The 16,523-nt window shown below is 45.7% G+C and overlaps 2 protein-coding genes across 5 annotated transcripts; one reads left to right on the forward strand and one right to left on the reverse strand.

The window, feature by feature from the left end:
• Positions 1–4,926: 4,926 nt before the first annotated feature.
• mapk3 (mitogen-activated protein kinase 3) lies at positions 4,927–11,643 on the reverse strand. Its single transcript, XM_078083979.1, has 8 exons — positions 11,157–11,643; positions 9,666–9,848; positions 8,692–8,881; positions 7,037–7,153; positions 6,828–6,942; positions 6,429–6,557; positions 5,721–5,830; positions 4,927–5,055 (listed from the first exon to the last, which is right to left on the reverse strand). Exons 1-8 carry the CDS (start codon positions 11,405–11,407, stop codon positions 4,936–4,938), a joined length of 1,215 nt encoding a protein of 404 aa, XP_077940105.1. The 5' UTR covers positions 11,408–11,643; the 3' UTR covers positions 4,927–4,935.
• nudt9 (nudix (nucleoside diphosphate linked moiety X)-type motif 9) lies at positions 10,985–16,117 on the forward strand. Of its 4 annotated transcripts, none has more exons than XM_078083980.1 (9): positions 10,985–11,050; positions 12,357–12,618; positions 13,081–13,368; positions 13,461–13,550; positions 13,642–13,728; positions 13,917–14,028; positions 14,149–14,295; positions 14,391–14,475; positions 14,676–16,117. In XM_078083980.1, the coding sequence occupies exons 2-9, from the start codon at positions 12,467–12,469 to the stop codon at positions 14,819–14,821; spliced, it is 1,107 nt and encodes a 368-aa protein (XP_077940106.1). In that variant the 5' UTR covers positions 10,985–11,050; positions 12,357–12,466; the 3' UTR covers positions 14,822–16,117. The 4 variants fall into 4 exon arrangements, with proteins under 4 accessions (XP_077940106.1, XP_077940107.1, XP_040045825.2 ...); XM_078083981.1 differs by having other exon boundaries at positions 11,042–11,647; XM_040189891.2 differs by lacking the exon at positions 10,985–11,050 and having other exon boundaries at positions 12,434–12,613.
• Positions 16,118–16,523: the final 406 nt, after the last annotated feature.

Here is a 16,523-nt window from a genome sequence, read left to right on the forward strand (position 1 = left end):
ACACCACAGGATGAGTAAGTGGGTTGGATTCCATCTTTTACTGATTGAATGTGGTGATTTCAATTTGCGCATTAACAGCTCGCAGCTGACAATTAAGAAAGACAAAAAGGGCAAGATGGTGAACGGAGGGACGGGTGGTTTCCACGAGGCCCGTGTGCATATTTGACAAGGGAGAGGCGCTGTGATATGTAAACTCCACTCTGACCCACAAGAACATGGACACATTGACACGTCCAGAAGCCCACGCAGTACAAAGTCAGCAGAGTGAAGAGCTGCATTGTTCAGGTTCAACGGCAAAGCTGGACCAACAATGGCCGAGCGTCACAACGGGCCCGGACTTCACCAGTGAGGTCCAGGCCCGTTGTTCAGTGGGACTTTCTAGCATTCTCTCATGTGTGCGTGCGTGTCCTCTTTTTGTCCTACGCGCTCCAACTTCTCCGTTTTGGGATTTGTTCCAGCAGCGGCCAAAGATTCTGGGAACGTCGGGGTCGGACGGGGAGGCCAAGCTCAGACACGTCAGGGAGGAAGGTGGGAAAGCTGCACAGCTGGAAAGGCGAGTTGATCTTCACGGTGAGACGCCAAACAGTGATGTTGATTCCCACAACTCAGTCCTGAAGTCACTATGACCTTTTTCCCCATCTGACTAATGTCTTTGTAGTCTGACACAAGTTACACATTAGAGATTTTTTTTTAAAGCTGAAAAGCAATTTGCCGCGGCAACAGTGGCTGAATAGTGTTGCCATGGAAACACTAACGTTACACCAGCTGCAGCGCGCTGCTGCACGTCGCTTTCCTCGGTGCCACTCAGCGGGTTTTGCTCCTCTTCCCTAATAGGGTCTTTGTAACCGTTCATTTATCAAGATGGAAGCTCTAGTGAACTGCGGCGCGTTTACAAATCTTATGTGGACGACAAAACATGCAGAAACTTGCAATCTCAGTCATTAACTGGCAGGTGTTTTTTTTTTTTTGTCGTTCACATGAAGCCGACAGTCCCACCTTTCTGTGGTAGAGGGGGGGACACCGGAGAAGGAAGAGAGACCACGAGAAGAAAAACAGCATCCACAAAGAGTTGCAACAGTATCAGGAAATTTTATTTAATTATATGTATATAATTCTGTTTCTTTGTTAATCGTTTAATTCATAATACCCATAGAATATACAGACTATAACCCTCACTAACTCATATCGCTGACAATCCACATTTATCTTCTTTTAAAATAATTCCGTACAAGATCTCGGAGGGAAATCAAAGAAAATAAAAGTTTCAGAAAGATTGAACACTTCCGATAATAATCACGGCCTTAAGAGAAATGAAGAAAAAATACAAATAAAAATATCCTAATAATTAATCAAAGATACAACTCCCTTTAATGTAAAAAAAACAAAAAAGAAAACGAAACAAAGAAAAACACAACAACTCACCAACAACAATAGCAATAATAAGAACAGCCATTTAAAACAACAATATCTGGAAAGAGGCCGTATGACGTCAGGCCTTTAGACTCGTTGATACTTTGTGAATGTTTGGTGTGTTTAAGTGCAACTTCTCACAAACACACGATACACTCCTCAGAAAGAGAGAGGAAGTGTGTGTGTGTGTGTGTGTGTGTGTGTGTGTGTGTGTGCGCGCGCGCGCGCGCGCCAGGAGGATTGCAAAATGTGGTCCTCTTGGTTTGTTCCCATGGTTACCCAGAGAGATGTTTGGTCTGATGGCAGGTTCGGTTGGAGGGAGAAAAAGAAAAAAGCAAGCTGGAACCGGTTGACTGGTGACTAAAACACAGGTACGAAACACAAACAAGATATCTGTGCGACGTTTTTGTGCCTGTCAAAAAGAAAAATCTCAGATGTAAATGCACAAATGACTGCAGGGAGAGGATCACACGCACGCACACACACACACACATGCAGATATACAACAACAAAAGAATAAAGTCTTGGCTTCATTTTACTGATGAGCAGATACACAAACACTTGTACATACATTAACTGCAGACAATCCATGAGCTTTAACACAAGCACACACGCCGGGCAAAACTTAAAGCTGAAGATACGAGACCAAAAACAACCTCATAGGGGCGACAGCGTGGCTGGAAAGACAAAGTGCAGACGTGCTGATTGAGTTATGCGAGTTTCCTGCGTGTGTGACCATCTGGGAGTCGGGGGGCAATGAGGGAGCAGAAAAAGTGGGCGCAAAGTCAGTGACATGGATTAGAAGGTCCCACCGTGGAGAAGCAGACAGAAGCGAGAGTAGGAGGAGAGGGGGGGGGCAGCCCTTTGAGTAAAGCGTGGCAAGAGTCGAGAGGTTGAACCAAAAGTACACGTATCACCACATGCACCAAAAAGAAGAAGAGAAGAGAAAAGAAGCCTCACACGGATCCCAGAGTGCCGTCTATGGCTTCTGACAAAAAACAGCCCCGTCAGAACAAACGAAGGGTTTCTGCTCCAGATCGATCCGTCTATCAGCACCGAGGCCTCCCGAGAGAGCCTCCAGCGCATGTGTAGGTCCATTAAAGGGGAGCGGGTGAGGGTTCTCTACTGGTCCCAGTGCAACAAGCTGAAATGAGGGCAGACTGAGCTGGACCCCGTTAGCGCGGTCACATCCAGAACAGAGAGAGAGGAGGGAGCAGCGACTGAACGTATGGACACAGAGATATCACACATGCACACACACACGTTAAAAATCACCCACACTGAAGAATTGACATCCAGCATGTTAACAGGTAGCAAAAAAAACAAAAACACACAGGCGGAGGAGAGGAGGGGCGATGCAGCCAAAGAAGAGCGGGTAGACGTGGCGATGGACGCTGTGCGCCGGCCGGCCAGGAACAACTTTACAGCACTCACACATTCCTGGACTCGACTCTCCTGTTTTTTTTAAAATGTCGCTGACATCAATGTCCGAGTCAAAGTGACAACTGGGAAACAACTTATTCTGAAATACAACAGTCTGAAAGATGCGAGTTGTTTAAATGGCCCAGGTGTTTTAGCGGCACACAGTTTTTCTTCGTCGTAGAAGAGGCTCTTGTAAAAAACACTAAGCTGCAGTGACGGACTGCAGGAAATCCGGCGGCTTACATTCAAACACTTCAAAACACAGAGATCATGATCGGAAAAAATGCTCGTTTTGGAAAGTGCGCTCCGCTACACCGCATCTAAGAAGCTTCCCAGAACGATGTGGAACGCGTTTCTCGGCTCTGTAATTAAAAAGGACCAAGAGGGGCTGTGAGCGGTTCCCCTCTCGGTGTGATTTTAGCACAGGAGCGCGGCGCTGACACTGGATCAGCGGCCGGACGTCGTGGGGCCAGATGTGGACCACGCAGCGACGTGAAACCACTGTCCCACATCAGCCCTCTGGCAGTTCTTGCTGTTTTGCGTCCCCAGTGAAAGACAAAAAGCACGCTCCGGAAACTATGCAATGGGTTTTACTTTCTACGCTAATTCGATCCTCCTGAATATAACCAACTTGAAGATTTGTAACTTAACTACAAAATGAAGGTTAGTCTGCCCTTGGTACGCGTTAAAGTTCAAGAAATCGACAGATAAATATTCCTTGGTTTTCTGCCTTTCTTTACCACTTTGGTTGATTTCAGGAATGCATGCATTCATTTGATCATACAGTTTGTTTTTAGAGGAAAACAAAAAAAAGAATCTGTAAACCTGCCAACATGCCAGTAAAACATTGAATATTTGTCTCAAAATAAAGCGCTCAAAAAAAAAGAAAAAAAAAAGACTTGCAAATATAAACCCCAAAAACATACAGATACGACTCTGAACTGATCTGTAATCACTCGAACAACAGTGTACAAACAAAAACGCTGACGAGCACACTTTCAAGAAAAAAAAGAGGGGAAAAAAAGCTCAATATATATATGAGATATGTATGTATGTATGTATATATATATATATACACATACACCCGATTAGAATCCACGTTCTCTTAGCCCTCGTTTTTTTTCCAGGTCATAAGTCACATGGAGCAGGACAAGGGAGTTATGGTGCAGGTTAATACAGTAGTTTATACGAGAGCGCTCAGACTGATCGGCTGCAGGGGAGAGAAGGTCTGATGAGCACAGGAGGGGGACAGAGAGCTGCTGGAGATGGAAACTTTTAACAGGAAAACCAATGTGAGGTGAGAGGAGGGCGAGTCCAACATGGACAACTGAAACAGTGCGAGTACGACGGACCCCACCGCCCCACCCAACCACAGTAATCTGAGTTAAACTTAGCTCTCTTGCAGCAGAAATGGAAAGATAAGCAGTTAAATGTTTGTTTGTTTTCTCTTTTTGTTGGTTTCTTGAGGATGCGTTTTTTCGTTTGGGGTCTTCTCGTTCAAAGCCTCCGAGTGGCTTTGTCCCTCTAAGGCTAAAAAGAGGTAAGAAAAATAAATGCACTTAGGTCCACGTTGTGAATAGATTAAATGAAGTCAGTCTCTAACTTCCCATTCGCCAAAAGAAATTGTAGATCAAGTTCCCAACAGTAACTTTTAGGTTATTAAATTTAACTTAACTAAGAGTTAAGAGATAGCGAGTTGGTGTCAACATGATGAAATAACCCCTGTTCTGATTTCTAAGGAAAAAAAAGATCAGACGCTGTTCTCCTCATGCTGGTTTTACATCTCTACTTGTTTACTGCAAGCCGCGCCACCAATCCTCCCCTCCAAATACTATTTGATGTACCAACGGACCAAGCTGTGGCAAGAAAGCCACAATTCAGCCGCTTACCATTAGCTTAAACCCCTTAAGACTTCCAACCAGCAAAGTAGCTAGAGCTGCAGCGTCATCATGAGGTGAAGTACTTCAGACTAACACCTGGGAACATCTTCTCAAATACACCTGCCTTTCGCAACTCACACCAGCAGAACCGATGTGGGCGAGTGTGAAGTCGGTGTGAGCGCGTGTGTTTAACTGCTAAGGAAGCGTTACGCACCCGTGTGTCTCAGGAGCCCTGGTAGGTTGCCTGGAAACGAGCGGTTTCCTCGTAGATCAGCTCCTTCAGCTTCTCTTTGGGAAGGTCGTCCAGTTCCATGGAGAAAGTGAAGGGCTCCTCTGCTACCGGCTATGCACGAAAACACACAGAAAACAACTTTGACGCCCCTGCTAAAGCTAAGAATAGAGCTGGAAAGGTGTCAAGATTAAGAAGCGCATTGTTGCAACATGTATAACAAATAAAAGGGGCGGAGGCAACTTCTATAAACGTGAGGCTTTAAGACTGCAGCTGTGGGAAAGGCAGGAGACCTTGTGCGGCCCGCGCTGACCTAAACCAAGATGTGATTACGTTGTTTAACCTCCCTGCAGCAAACTTAAGACTAATTGCATTCCAAACGGAGCTAAGAGGCTTCCCGGCACAACACAGGAAAAGGCTCACAATTCAATCTCGCACCACGATTGAAAACAATGACAAACATGTTTGTTCTAAATGGCCGTTCTGCCTCCAGCATCAGGGACAATCTGTGGCTGGATCCGGCCAGGGCTTCACAATTACTCTTAATATCAATCGGCTCCCCACTGGTTAAAGAAACATTGTGCAGCATTTAGGCGGATCTAGTGGGAGAAATGGAATATAATATAAAGTATGCTTTTAACGTACTATGTGTAATAGTGACACAAAGGTTACACCCACATTGAATGCCAGATGCAAGTTATTCTCGCCGATTGCCTTTTGCAGCTGCGAGACTAACAAGTGACAAATCAGCGTGAACTGAAGCCTCCATCACTGCGTACCTCGTCGGAGGGATCGTAGTACTGCTCCAGGTAAGGATGAGCCAGTGCCTCCTCAACGCTGATGCGCTTCACGGGGTTAAAGGTCAACATGCGACCCAGCAGGTCCAGAGCTGCGTCAGATGAATGGAGAGCTTCAGTTAGTACAGTGTCACATTGAAAGAGATTTCTAAGTATTCACTTAAAGCCCACCAATGACATTGAGTAGAACAGGTTGCTCCTTCTGAAGAAAACAGACTAGAACCTCTCGGATTAAACTTTGTCTTTGCATCGGTGGAAAAAGAGATAATCAGACATTTTAATATACAAGTTAATAATACTACGACATTTTTGCACAGTGAAGTCTACCACCACTTTTAGTTATAGTTATTGTTTGAAGCTCTTAACGTCACTCTCACCTTCGTGCTTAATGGAAGTAAACAAACAAAAGAAGCTCATGCAGCAGCTTTGTACAGCTTATCAGCGAAATCACACATTCAAAGCCTGTTAGAGAAACACGATTCTTCAGGTTTATAGGTGGTAGAATGGGGCTCTTGAGTGTCTGTCACAGGACACCACGACTAAAAAGACAAAGGGCCCATTGAGTGACAGACATAAAAACCCTTTGTTGCTGCTTTTAGTCCACATCCACAGAGGAACCCGGACTTGTTGGGTCACTTTTAGGTTAGAGTTTGCTGCCGTAAATATATGAGCGGGGTGTGCTGCCATTACATTTTGTGTCCGCCTTGTAGAGCGTCTCCCAGGGGATTCTGGGTTTATGAGGCAGGGACTGCAGGTAGTTCCTGGCCTTCATGTTGATGATGCAGTTCAGGTCGTCTTGAGATGGAGAGCCAAGGACGCCTGCACAGAGGAGAGAGAGAGACAGTTTTTTTTTTTTACCACATGGCTGAAGATCGGCCCATTTTCAGCCCGGCCTGGTATCACCCGTCAAAAATTAAATCAAGTGAAAAACTCTAAAAAGTGTATATGTACTGCATGTAAAAATGCTTTAAAAAACAACCAAACAAAAATCAGAGAGGATGCGAACGTGGCTGATCGTCCCGCAAATACAAAAACCACACTAGGTTCTACAAACAGTGTTAACGTATTGTAGAACTGAGTGAAACTCACCCAGGATGTGGTTGAGCTGGTCCAAGTAGTGTTTACCAGGGAAGATGGGCCTGTTGGACAACATCTCAGCCAGGATGCAGCCCACTGACCAGATGTCAATGGACTTGGAGTAGCCCTGAGACACAAACGTGCGTTATAGTCCAAACGGTCAACGGGCTGAAGGGATTTCCATTCCGACACACGAGTCCACATGGGCTCCTCACACGCACCTTTGAGTTGAGCATGATTTCCGGAGCCCTGTACCAACGCGTGGCCACGTACTCGGTCAGGAAGCCTGTGTGGTCGTGCTCGGGGTCGGCTATCCGCGCCAGGCCGAAGTCACAGATCTGAGGGTGGCATGAAGGGTCAGAGGTCAGACGCTCATAGACGGGTCAGGCGGGTCACGTTCCTGAGACTAGAGGAGCCTCTGCAGACACAGCGGTAACAGTTCAAAGCTTAACGCTTGTCTCAAACTTTATTCCTCCCGCTCGGCTTTCTAAATCTTGAGGCGTTATTTTGACATTTTGTAGATGTTTCGGTTTACTGGAAATACCAAATTGCAGGAAACTCAAGAGCCTGTTAAATGTTGCAGGAGAGTAGCGCTCTGCACAATGCCCACAGACGAGAGGAGAAAGTGGGCACTTTTTGTTCAGAGGTACAAAGTAGCAGATGAAACATATTGCTGCTGTAATAAGGGTTTATTTAGATTTCCATGGAGTGGAATGTGTCAGAAAGCAGCTGCCTTTGTTCTTCACTGCTCCCACATGATCGACTAATCCAGGGATTGATGAGAGCTCAAACGTGTTCAACACGGCAACGAGAACCCTCATGGCTCATATTAAAGCTTTTGCTACAGCTGGATTCACTTCACGGAAAAAAAGAAAAGAAAAATTGCCATAATTAATAATAATAAAGGGCTTAAATGAATCTCCAACTGAACAAACTGACCTGAAGAGCAGATATGAAACACACACAATACTACAAACAAAAACAGTTTCTGGGTTTTTTGCTTTTATAACCGCAGGACCTGAAAAATACACATTTAGATTATTATTGAATTACTTTGTCAATGGGTTTCTCCTCCATTTACCAAAAGTCAGCATTGTTTAATGCATCGTTTGCATATTGAAGCGCAATATTTTGAGAAAGCTTGCAATACAAAAAGTAATTATCTTGATGTCAGTATGCCATGTCAAGATCAATTAGTTATTTAATCCACCCTGTTAACCTGTAGTTACTTTCCAAATGTACAACATTTTACTAAACATTTTATGTTTTCGCACAATTAGGTTTCCACTGACTGAGCCGGAAACCCAAACTAGCACGTGTTGGATAAAAGAACATTTGCAGATTTTTTTAAAAGACAAAATGTGCCAATAACTACTTTGATGCAGGGTTTACATTTTCTAATTCAACCGTTCCCTGGCCAGGGAGGGTTCATGACCAACAAAGAGCTGAGGTCAAGCCATTGGCCACATACAACATTCCTGAGATGCTTTTTCAATATTGTGGAGCGCCGTAACTTACAACTTAAAAACAAACAAAGGTTTTGGTCTCAAACTGCTTAATAAAAATAAGCACAATGTGTGCAAGATTATAAAAAAATATCCTTTTTAACCAGCATCCAAAACTCAGTCAGAGGGAATGTTTGACACCTATATGAAATGTACAACATGTAAGTGTGGGATGTCCACAACTGTACAAATCTATTTGCTGTAAAAAGCATAACCATATAGTTTTTATTTAGGTTCCTGTGTAAAATCCACCATCACCAAAATAGCGTCCGCAGATCAAAGCGGCAAATTAATGGAGCAGCCTAGTTGTTACCACTGTGTGTGTGTGTGTGTGTGTGTGTGTGTGTGTGTGTGTGTGTGTACACACTTACCTTGAGGTCGCAGGTGGTGTTGATGAGCAGGTTGGAGGGCTTGAGGTCACGGTGCAACACGTTGGCGGAGTGGATGTACTTGAGGCCTCGCAGGATCTGGTAGAGGAAATAGCAGACGTGGTCGTTGCTCAGCCTCTGGGTCTTCAGCAGCTTGTACAGGTCCGTCTCCATCAGGGTCTGCACGATGTAGCTGGGAGGACGCGCGGGTCAAGGAGGACAAGAAAAAAGGACGACATCCACCGACAGCAGGAGAAACATGAGGGCCGCCCTGAAAGCATTTTCAAATAAGTCATTATAGCCAAATGAATACAGTCAAAAGATCACGCCTGCCAAGCGTTAGCATTTCACTAAAACACCAATAGAACCTCAGAGCGCTGCTCACACGGCTGTAGACTCTTAGTCTTGTAGATGTGAGCGGCTCCCCGTGTGCAATAATGCTGCTAGCTGAGCTGCATACAGAACCAAATGTGAAAAGTGGTCCTGGTGCCTGGATGTGGTTAGATCTGCCCAAAATCAGGAATCACCACGGCAACAAGACAAATCAACCAAGTGGAGCAGCTAAAGAGACCAAGCATCCGTCCTCTGCTCTGCAAATCACTACAATCAGACTGTCCGAGAGGACGGACCCAAATAATGTTGGTACATGTTGAATCACTCAAACAATCAGGTTTAGATGGTTGATGAACAGCAGGACTCAAGCGTAGTGTAGTACTTATTAACCGTTACACTGAATTCCCTCATCTTCCCCACACGCCTAAAATGAAAAAACGAAGCCGCTGTTACTCTTCATAAGCTACTGAACACTGTTTTGTAACTGTTTTTGAATCCACGTATGTTATGAACAGATATTTAAATGAATACCTTTAGAGCGCTACACTTAAGTAACTGCAGAACGAAAACAAAGACAACACAATACTTCTAACTGTCCACATTATTTTTTATAAAGACCCTTACAGTGCAGCATGAAAGGATACACATCCCTCATGTTGTCAATGTGCCGTGCCCGGAGAATGTCGTTGATGCCGATGATGTTCTCATGGTGGAAGCGCAGCAGGATCTTGATTTCCCTCAGCGTGCGCTGGCAATACGTCTGGTGCTCAAATGGACTGATTTTCTTGATGGCTACGCGCTGGCTTGAAACGTTATCCATGGCAGAGCTGGGTAGGGCGGAAACGGAAAGGAGCACAAAGCACGTCTCGTGTTACACCGTCTTCAATCCACACACACACACACACACACACACACACACACACACACACACACACACACACACACACACACACACACACACACACACACACACACACACACACACACACACACACACACACACACACACACACAATATGACGTTATCATAAACAGGGCGAACACACGGAGGCCTGGAAGGGCGCAGCAGACTTTTTCCACAGCAGAGACGCAGGCGTCCTTTTGCTGCGATGGCTTATGAGGTACCGTAGGTGTGTGCTGGAGTGTATCTGCAGTGTCAGTGTGGAGTACACTGAGGCTGAGAGCAGCTGTGAATAGTGCCTCTCTGGGACCCTTGAATGCACCGCTCCTCTGAGAGAAAAGAAAATAATCCTCGCCATCTTTTTTTTTTATACAGGGCACAGACACTTGGCCTCAACAGGAACACCAGTTACATCACAAGGCGTGTTTTCCTATTGCACAACACGCTGCACGAACTGGGAAACTTCACACGCCTGCGGTTAAAATGCTGCGATGTGAACAAACGGCACTGAATGTAAACATCTGCTCGTGTCACCTCCAGATCAAAACATATGCACATCAGCATTAGGACATCGTAGATTATGAGATTAAATATTTTTCCAGTGGGGGGGTTTGACAATGTGCTTACACGTCTCAGTTTGAAGATAACAGTGTCTTGTGGGGATGGACGTGTGGACTCAGTTCTCCTGGTAACCTCCACCATCACGTCGGGTGGCGTTTACGGTTCAGCCTCCATTGCGATGACTTCGCATCGACGTCTAGTGAACCGGGTTCGCTCGGCGCGACCACACAAGGCTGTAGATCGCGAACGGCGATAGCGCGAGGAGAGGCCTCGCTTCCGCGAATCTACACCCGAATCCTCTGCAGCGGCTCTGCAGGCTTAAACGCGACGTGGAGACCGGTGCGGCGCGTGTTAAATGACCGCAGCGTTAACTAGCTCTTCGTCGCGCGGTGCAATGCAGTCTGCAAAAGATTTCTCATGCGATAGCGACCTGCGTCCGACGCAATCACCCCCCCCCCCCATCTCGTTTCCTGTATTACAGCGCGTAGCCACGCCTGTAGCTAGCCGGCTAACCACAACATGAGCTGCTCAACAAACGTCTGAATGTCGGGACGCAGTGTCACACATGTACGTCGACGCCACTAGCCGGCTAACGGCTTACGTTAGCTAGCGCGTTCGGTTCGACGTCGGGACGCCGCGGTTTGACAAACGGGAGGCGACAGGCACAACTCACCAGACCATTCCGTACGCCCCCTCCCCGATGTAGGACAGGTTCGTGTAGCGGGGGCCCACGTCAAAAATCTGCCCCTTCACGGACTCGGACGGGGCCTTGGGTCCCGCAGGTGCTGGCGCTCCGCCCTGCGCCACCGAGCCCGCTGGGGCGGCGGCGGCAGCAGCGGCGGCGGCGGCCGTGGCTGCGGCGGCAGCGCCGCTGGAGCCCGCGGCCCCGACTGTTGCAGTGCTGCGTGGGCACGAATCCGCCATTCTTCCTCTCCGAACCGCTCCCGCTCTAGTCGATAATGTTTCGCCGAGGAATCGCCACCGCTCTGGGTCGGGGGTTTAACGTCCGTGTGGGGTTTTCAGGCGAAAGGATCGTTCAACTGACGGAGCAAAGCGACTCGTTCGGGGCCCTCTGCTAACAGAGTGTCAATGGATTTCGTGCGCGAGCCCGCGTTTGGTCTCGGCATCGAGCGTATATGCGCGTGCCAAACTACGGTTGTACAGGTGCGTTAGATATTCGCGTGAGGGCGACTGTTCCGGGCGGAGCCTCGTTGGTTGGAAGGGGGGCACCGCCTGTACAGCTTCGTAGTTAAGAAAAACAAGCGCAATCTGCTAAATAAATATGCAGCAGCAGCTACTAGTGGGCGTGTCGAAATATGTTGCACGCTGCCTGCTGTGACAAGAATAATACACTATTATGACTATTGTCATTTTTTATCAATTTTTGTGTGGTAATCCACCTCTGTATACCAACCATTCTACTATGGTCGAGTGCTGTTGTTTGCCTGTGGAAGGACTGCAATGTATGTCCTAATGTACATCATCGAAAATTACGTGGGGTGGGATACAAAAAAGGATACAATGTATATTTGTATATTTGACGGCACATTATGAAACTGTATATGCATTTTGCGGCCCTGTATTTGAGATGTAATCATAATAATGTATAGGAAAACATTTTGTTACAACTTTGGTTGAAAATAGCAGCAAATGGATATTGGTTAATTGAACATGTTGAATATGTTTGAATACAAACGTTTACCGATGATTCACCTTAAAATAATCATAATAAAAACCTCCTTAATCTTGTACTATTATTATCTCTCTAATCTTGACTGTGAGTCACAGCTCGGAAATGTTGTCAAAGACATGTTTTTAAACTCTATAATAAGTTGTCGAACAAACGTATTAACGTATTATTTTTCTTGTTAAGACACACAAATACTTCATTAATCCTATCACCATGGAAACGGGTGCGCCGGCCATAAACCGCGCCTCTTTGCATACGTCACGGCGTTGGGCGCTGGACTTCCTGGTTGCTGCATGCCTGCCCTGGCCGTTGGTTTATGGCTCATTGTAATATTTATTATTCGGGGAATGCTACATAACGTCCTGCGACGTGACTGGATTGGCCGGATTCGACTGGCGCTCACTCTCTGCGGACTTCCGTTCGCCGGCTGCACCCACCAGGTCCGGTGAGTGACGTTAACCAGAAGGTTTGACTGGACGCTTTGACTATCCGACATTACAGCAGGCTTTCGGCTGTAAAATAACTCTTTCATTGAGAGTAGACGTAGTCACGTGCTTTAGTTTCTATTTCTGTCCAAACTGTTCATTATTGCCGCGCTATAGGGTATGTAACTGCTTTTATATTGATGTACAATATAATAACGTTGCTTTTGGATATAATTGAAGTAAAGCTTTATTTATATTTAATATAATATAGATATGTGATTACATGTCAAATTTAAATCTTTATTGTGAGAGGTTTAGGCTCCCGTCACTCGAGGGTGAATGTGTATACGTTATATTAGTTTGCTGAAGGGCGATACGGGCACACAGTAGACTCGGGCTGGCCGGGGACCACGCTGCTGCAGGGAAGGACGATCTGGACTTACACGTTGGATTTTTTACGTCTCATATTTCATCCCCTGCAGCTCGGCCATCTCCTGCTTTCCTTCTCACCCTTTCGGGGCCACTGGAACCATCAGACCCGTCCGTACAAGTTGCTTTAACCTCGACACTACCAGTACCTGGACAATGCCATCCTCAGCGGGGCCCCACATCAAGGCTAGATGTGCCCTGTACCCAGGGTCCAAAATCAAGCGCTTCCTTGTGCCTGATGACAAGGTGGAATGGAGTCAGAACTGGCCGCAGTATAATCCTGTTAGCTACACCGACCCTTCTGTAGAGAAGAAGCCTGTGTGGGCCGATCCGGATATTGGGTGAGCTGTACATTTTTAAGACTGGAGTTCTGTGTGCTGCTCGGCTGTGAGACGTTCAGCTGGAGTTATGGATGACTTTCATTGTTTCCCAGATCTTTCTCTCCAAAGTTTAACACCGTGGATGGTGCTGTGGACAGGACGAGCTTTGAAGGCAGCTACAAAACAGAAAATGGAAAGCCGCTGTAAGTTATGGCATACCAACAGAAGTCTTTGCCGGTCTTCTTTCCTGCTTATAAACGCATTTGCAAATGGTTTTTTTTTTTACTTGTGTAGAAATCCTCGTGGACGCACTGGGGTGACTGGTAGAGGTTTGCTGGGACGATGGGGACCCAATCACGCAGCAGATCCCATCGTCACCAGGTAACCTTTTCTTACGTGGAAAGTGCTCACTGCCATGATGTAATTTAAGGAAATGTGAAATCAGAATAACCAAGCAGTTTCCTGTTGAGGTAAAACGAGACTCCGTCCTCAAAGAAACTACGAATTGACTTTTTTCTCTTTTTATAAATGCATGATGGGCAGATGTATGCTTTGTCACTTTCTGGCAGATGGAAAGTAGATGTCACAAAAGAGAAGATTTCTCACTCCGTCTCCAAGCGGCCAATCTTGCAGTTTGTGTCCATCAAGAGGAAGGACTGTGGGGAGTGGGCCATTCCAGGGGTCTGTGTCCTCTCCGTGCCTCTCTTAAACAAAAAATAACTTGCAGCCAGGATATGTTTTGTGAGCTCTTGCGTTCCTGCGACTCGCATGTTTATTTGTGCGGGTGTGGTTGTTCTGCAGGGGATGGTAGATCCAGGGGAGCAGGTCTCTCTTACACTGCAGCGTGAGTTCTCGGAGGAAGCGATGAATTCGCTGGCAGTCCCGGCGTCGGAGGTGGCCAAAATCAGCGAGCGCATCGGCGAACTCTTCAAATCGCCAGGGTTTCAGGTCCGCCATTGCCACACACATATACCAGTCTTCTTCCTCAATCTACAGGTTTCTTTTTGAGGAAAACTAGAATATGCTTCCCCCCCTTTCTTCAGGTCTATAAGGGCTATGTGGATGATCCTAGAAACACTGACAATGCTTGGATGGAGACGGTGGCCGTCAACCTCCACGACGAATCAGGTATCAATCATTTAATCATAATTCTCTTACTACTCAAATTAATTCTTTTAGAAATCAAGTATTTCATTCATGCAGTAACCGCTTTAGCAATTTGCAAACCATTTAAAAAAACAAAGCAGTGTTGTTTGGATGATTTCTGACTGGAGACCTCCAGTGCGTTTTGTGTGTGCGCCATGACATCATCTTTGCTGCTGCCGTAGGAAACAGTGTGAGCGAGCTGTCGCTGCAAGCCGGCGACGACGCCGCACAAGTCCAGTGGGTTGACGTTGACTCGTCTTTCCCGCTGTATGCGAGCCACACGCAGTTCCTGGAGCTGGTTGCCAAGGAGAGGAACGCTCACTGGTAACCAAGGGGGACGGACTCTGACACGACGACGATGAAGGAAAGACGAAGGGCCTCCTTGCTTTCTGTGTGCTGCGTTTAGGTTGCATGACACATAAACTTGTGCAAATCTTGTCTCGCTAATTCAAACGTGCTAATCATAGTTAAAATTTTATCGACATTTATCCCATTAGCTTCATATGCATGCCCGCTATATAATGCACAGAGACATTGTGAAGATTGATCTACTGTAGCAAATGAAAGATGTGGCAAGCCACAATATTTCTATTTGCACTAATTATGCTAATTAATTCAATGTTAAGAAGGATCACATCAACCCAGCGTGAGTCTGTAAGAAGAAACACAATGACATGCTGAACATGACACGTACTACATTAATGTAAGTGTGATATGATAAGGAGGACGCCCATGATGAAAAAATGCAGACTGACTTTGATCTCTAGACGTGAATAGAGTAAGAAGAAAGGCTGCAGCTGCCCACACGGCCCAGCGGTGCACCAACGCTGAGCACCGACAGGCCAAAGCTAGAGGACAAACATGTTTTCAAGGGGCAACAGACGGTGGAATCCAAGGCAACAGAAGGTGTCATCTCACTGCGGGGAGGGGGAGTTGTGCATGAAACGGCTCGTATCTGTTGGGATTCAGAAGCCAGCATGTGGACACTTCTTTCATCAAGAGGCCGTGCACAGCAGACCACCACGTGTTTGTCTGCTGGTGCAACTAACCGATTTCACGAGGTGTGATGTGACATTTTTGAAACCGTGTTTTATTTTTTTTATGTGATGTCATTGCTGCTTAAGCCACAACATTTGTCTGCACAACATGATCTTTAATTTGCATTGAGGTATGATCGCAGCAGCAGCCGCTGTGCATGGTGAGGTTCTGCTGTTCAATCCCTAAACTAAAAGCATAGTCTTTAAAATGTCCACTCACTCGCCTCTGTTAGACTCCCAGTACACTGAGGCCACTTACCATCAGTACTGAAGCATTTACAGTCAGCGCACTGATGCAGGAAGGGAGTGTATTTGCCTTCCACATGTTCCCAGTTGTATCTGTAACCTGCCAGTCACATGATCCTCCTAATCTTTGCCTTCAAAAGTTCCGACTTTATTTCTCCATGCTTATTGTGATTATGGCTGGTGGTTATTACAAGACCAATAAATACATGGTAGGAGGAGCTGTGAACTAATTTATGTTTTGATTGGTTTTATCATAATTATTGTTCGGTATAGCACTTTGCTGAATGGATTGTCTGTATTTGCTGGAATAAAGTATCTACTTACTAAACTTGCACTGAAAAGTATCGACCTAAACGTCTGATTTTTTTTAATTATTTAACATTAATCCTGACTTGATTTTTGAATTTGTGTTTTGAAGGTGGTTATTATACATAAAGTATTTGTCTGACAGCACGTGTAAGAGCAGATGTCAATATGTCTCAGCCTACAGTACATAGCCCCATTAGAAGACCTTATAGTAGATGTAAGTCCACTTCATAATGCATATCAGTGTCTAATGTGTCTTTTTCTCATTGAGAAAAGGAAAGAATAAAATAAAAATTGATGTAATTGTGAACAATATTTGTTCAGTTCTCTATTTAGTTTGTCTTTCACCGTCGGAATTAGACCCAAACCATTTTGCCTCATTCTTCAAAATCGGAAGTCATGTAGTCATTTACTAAACTATGCATTATTACTGCAGTTATA

Source organism: Gasterosteus aculeatus, chromosome 11 (genome assembly GCF_964276395.1).
Source record: "Gasterosteus aculeatus chromosome 11, fGasAcu3.hap1.1, whole genome shotgun sequence".
Classification (NCBI taxonomy): domain Eukaryota; kingdom Metazoa; phylum Chordata; class Actinopteri; order Perciformes; family Gasterosteidae; genus Gasterosteus; species Gasterosteus aculeatus.

Excerpts from the sequence above, each read along its gene's own strand:
- nudt9 (XM_078083980.1), top strand. The coding sequence starts at position 12,467 with ATGCCTGCCCTGGCCGTTGGTTTATGGCTCATTGTAATATTTATTATT. Across the intron at positions 13,369-13,460 it reads TGGGCCGATCCGGATATTGG|ATCTTTCTCTCCAAAGTTTA; the intron begins GTGAGCTGTACA and ends ATTGTTTCCCAG. Across the intron at positions 14,029-14,148 it reads GGGAGTGGGCCATTCCAGGG|GGGATGGTAGATCCAGGGGA; the intron begins GTCTGTGTCCTC and ends GTTGTTCTGCAG.
- mapk3 (XM_078083979.1), bottom strand. The coding sequence starts at position 11,407 with ATGGCGGATTCGTGCCCACGCAGCACTGCAACAGTCGGGGCCGCGGGC. Across the intron at positions 9,849-11,156 it reads GGGGCGTACGGAATGGTCTG|CTCTGCCATGGATAACGTTT; the intron begins GTGAGTTGTGCC and ends CGCCCTACCCAG. Across the intron at positions 6,558-6,827 it reads CCAGCTCAACCACATCCTGG|GCGTCCTTGGCTCTCCATCT; the intron begins GTGAGTTTCACT and ends TCCTCTGTGCAG.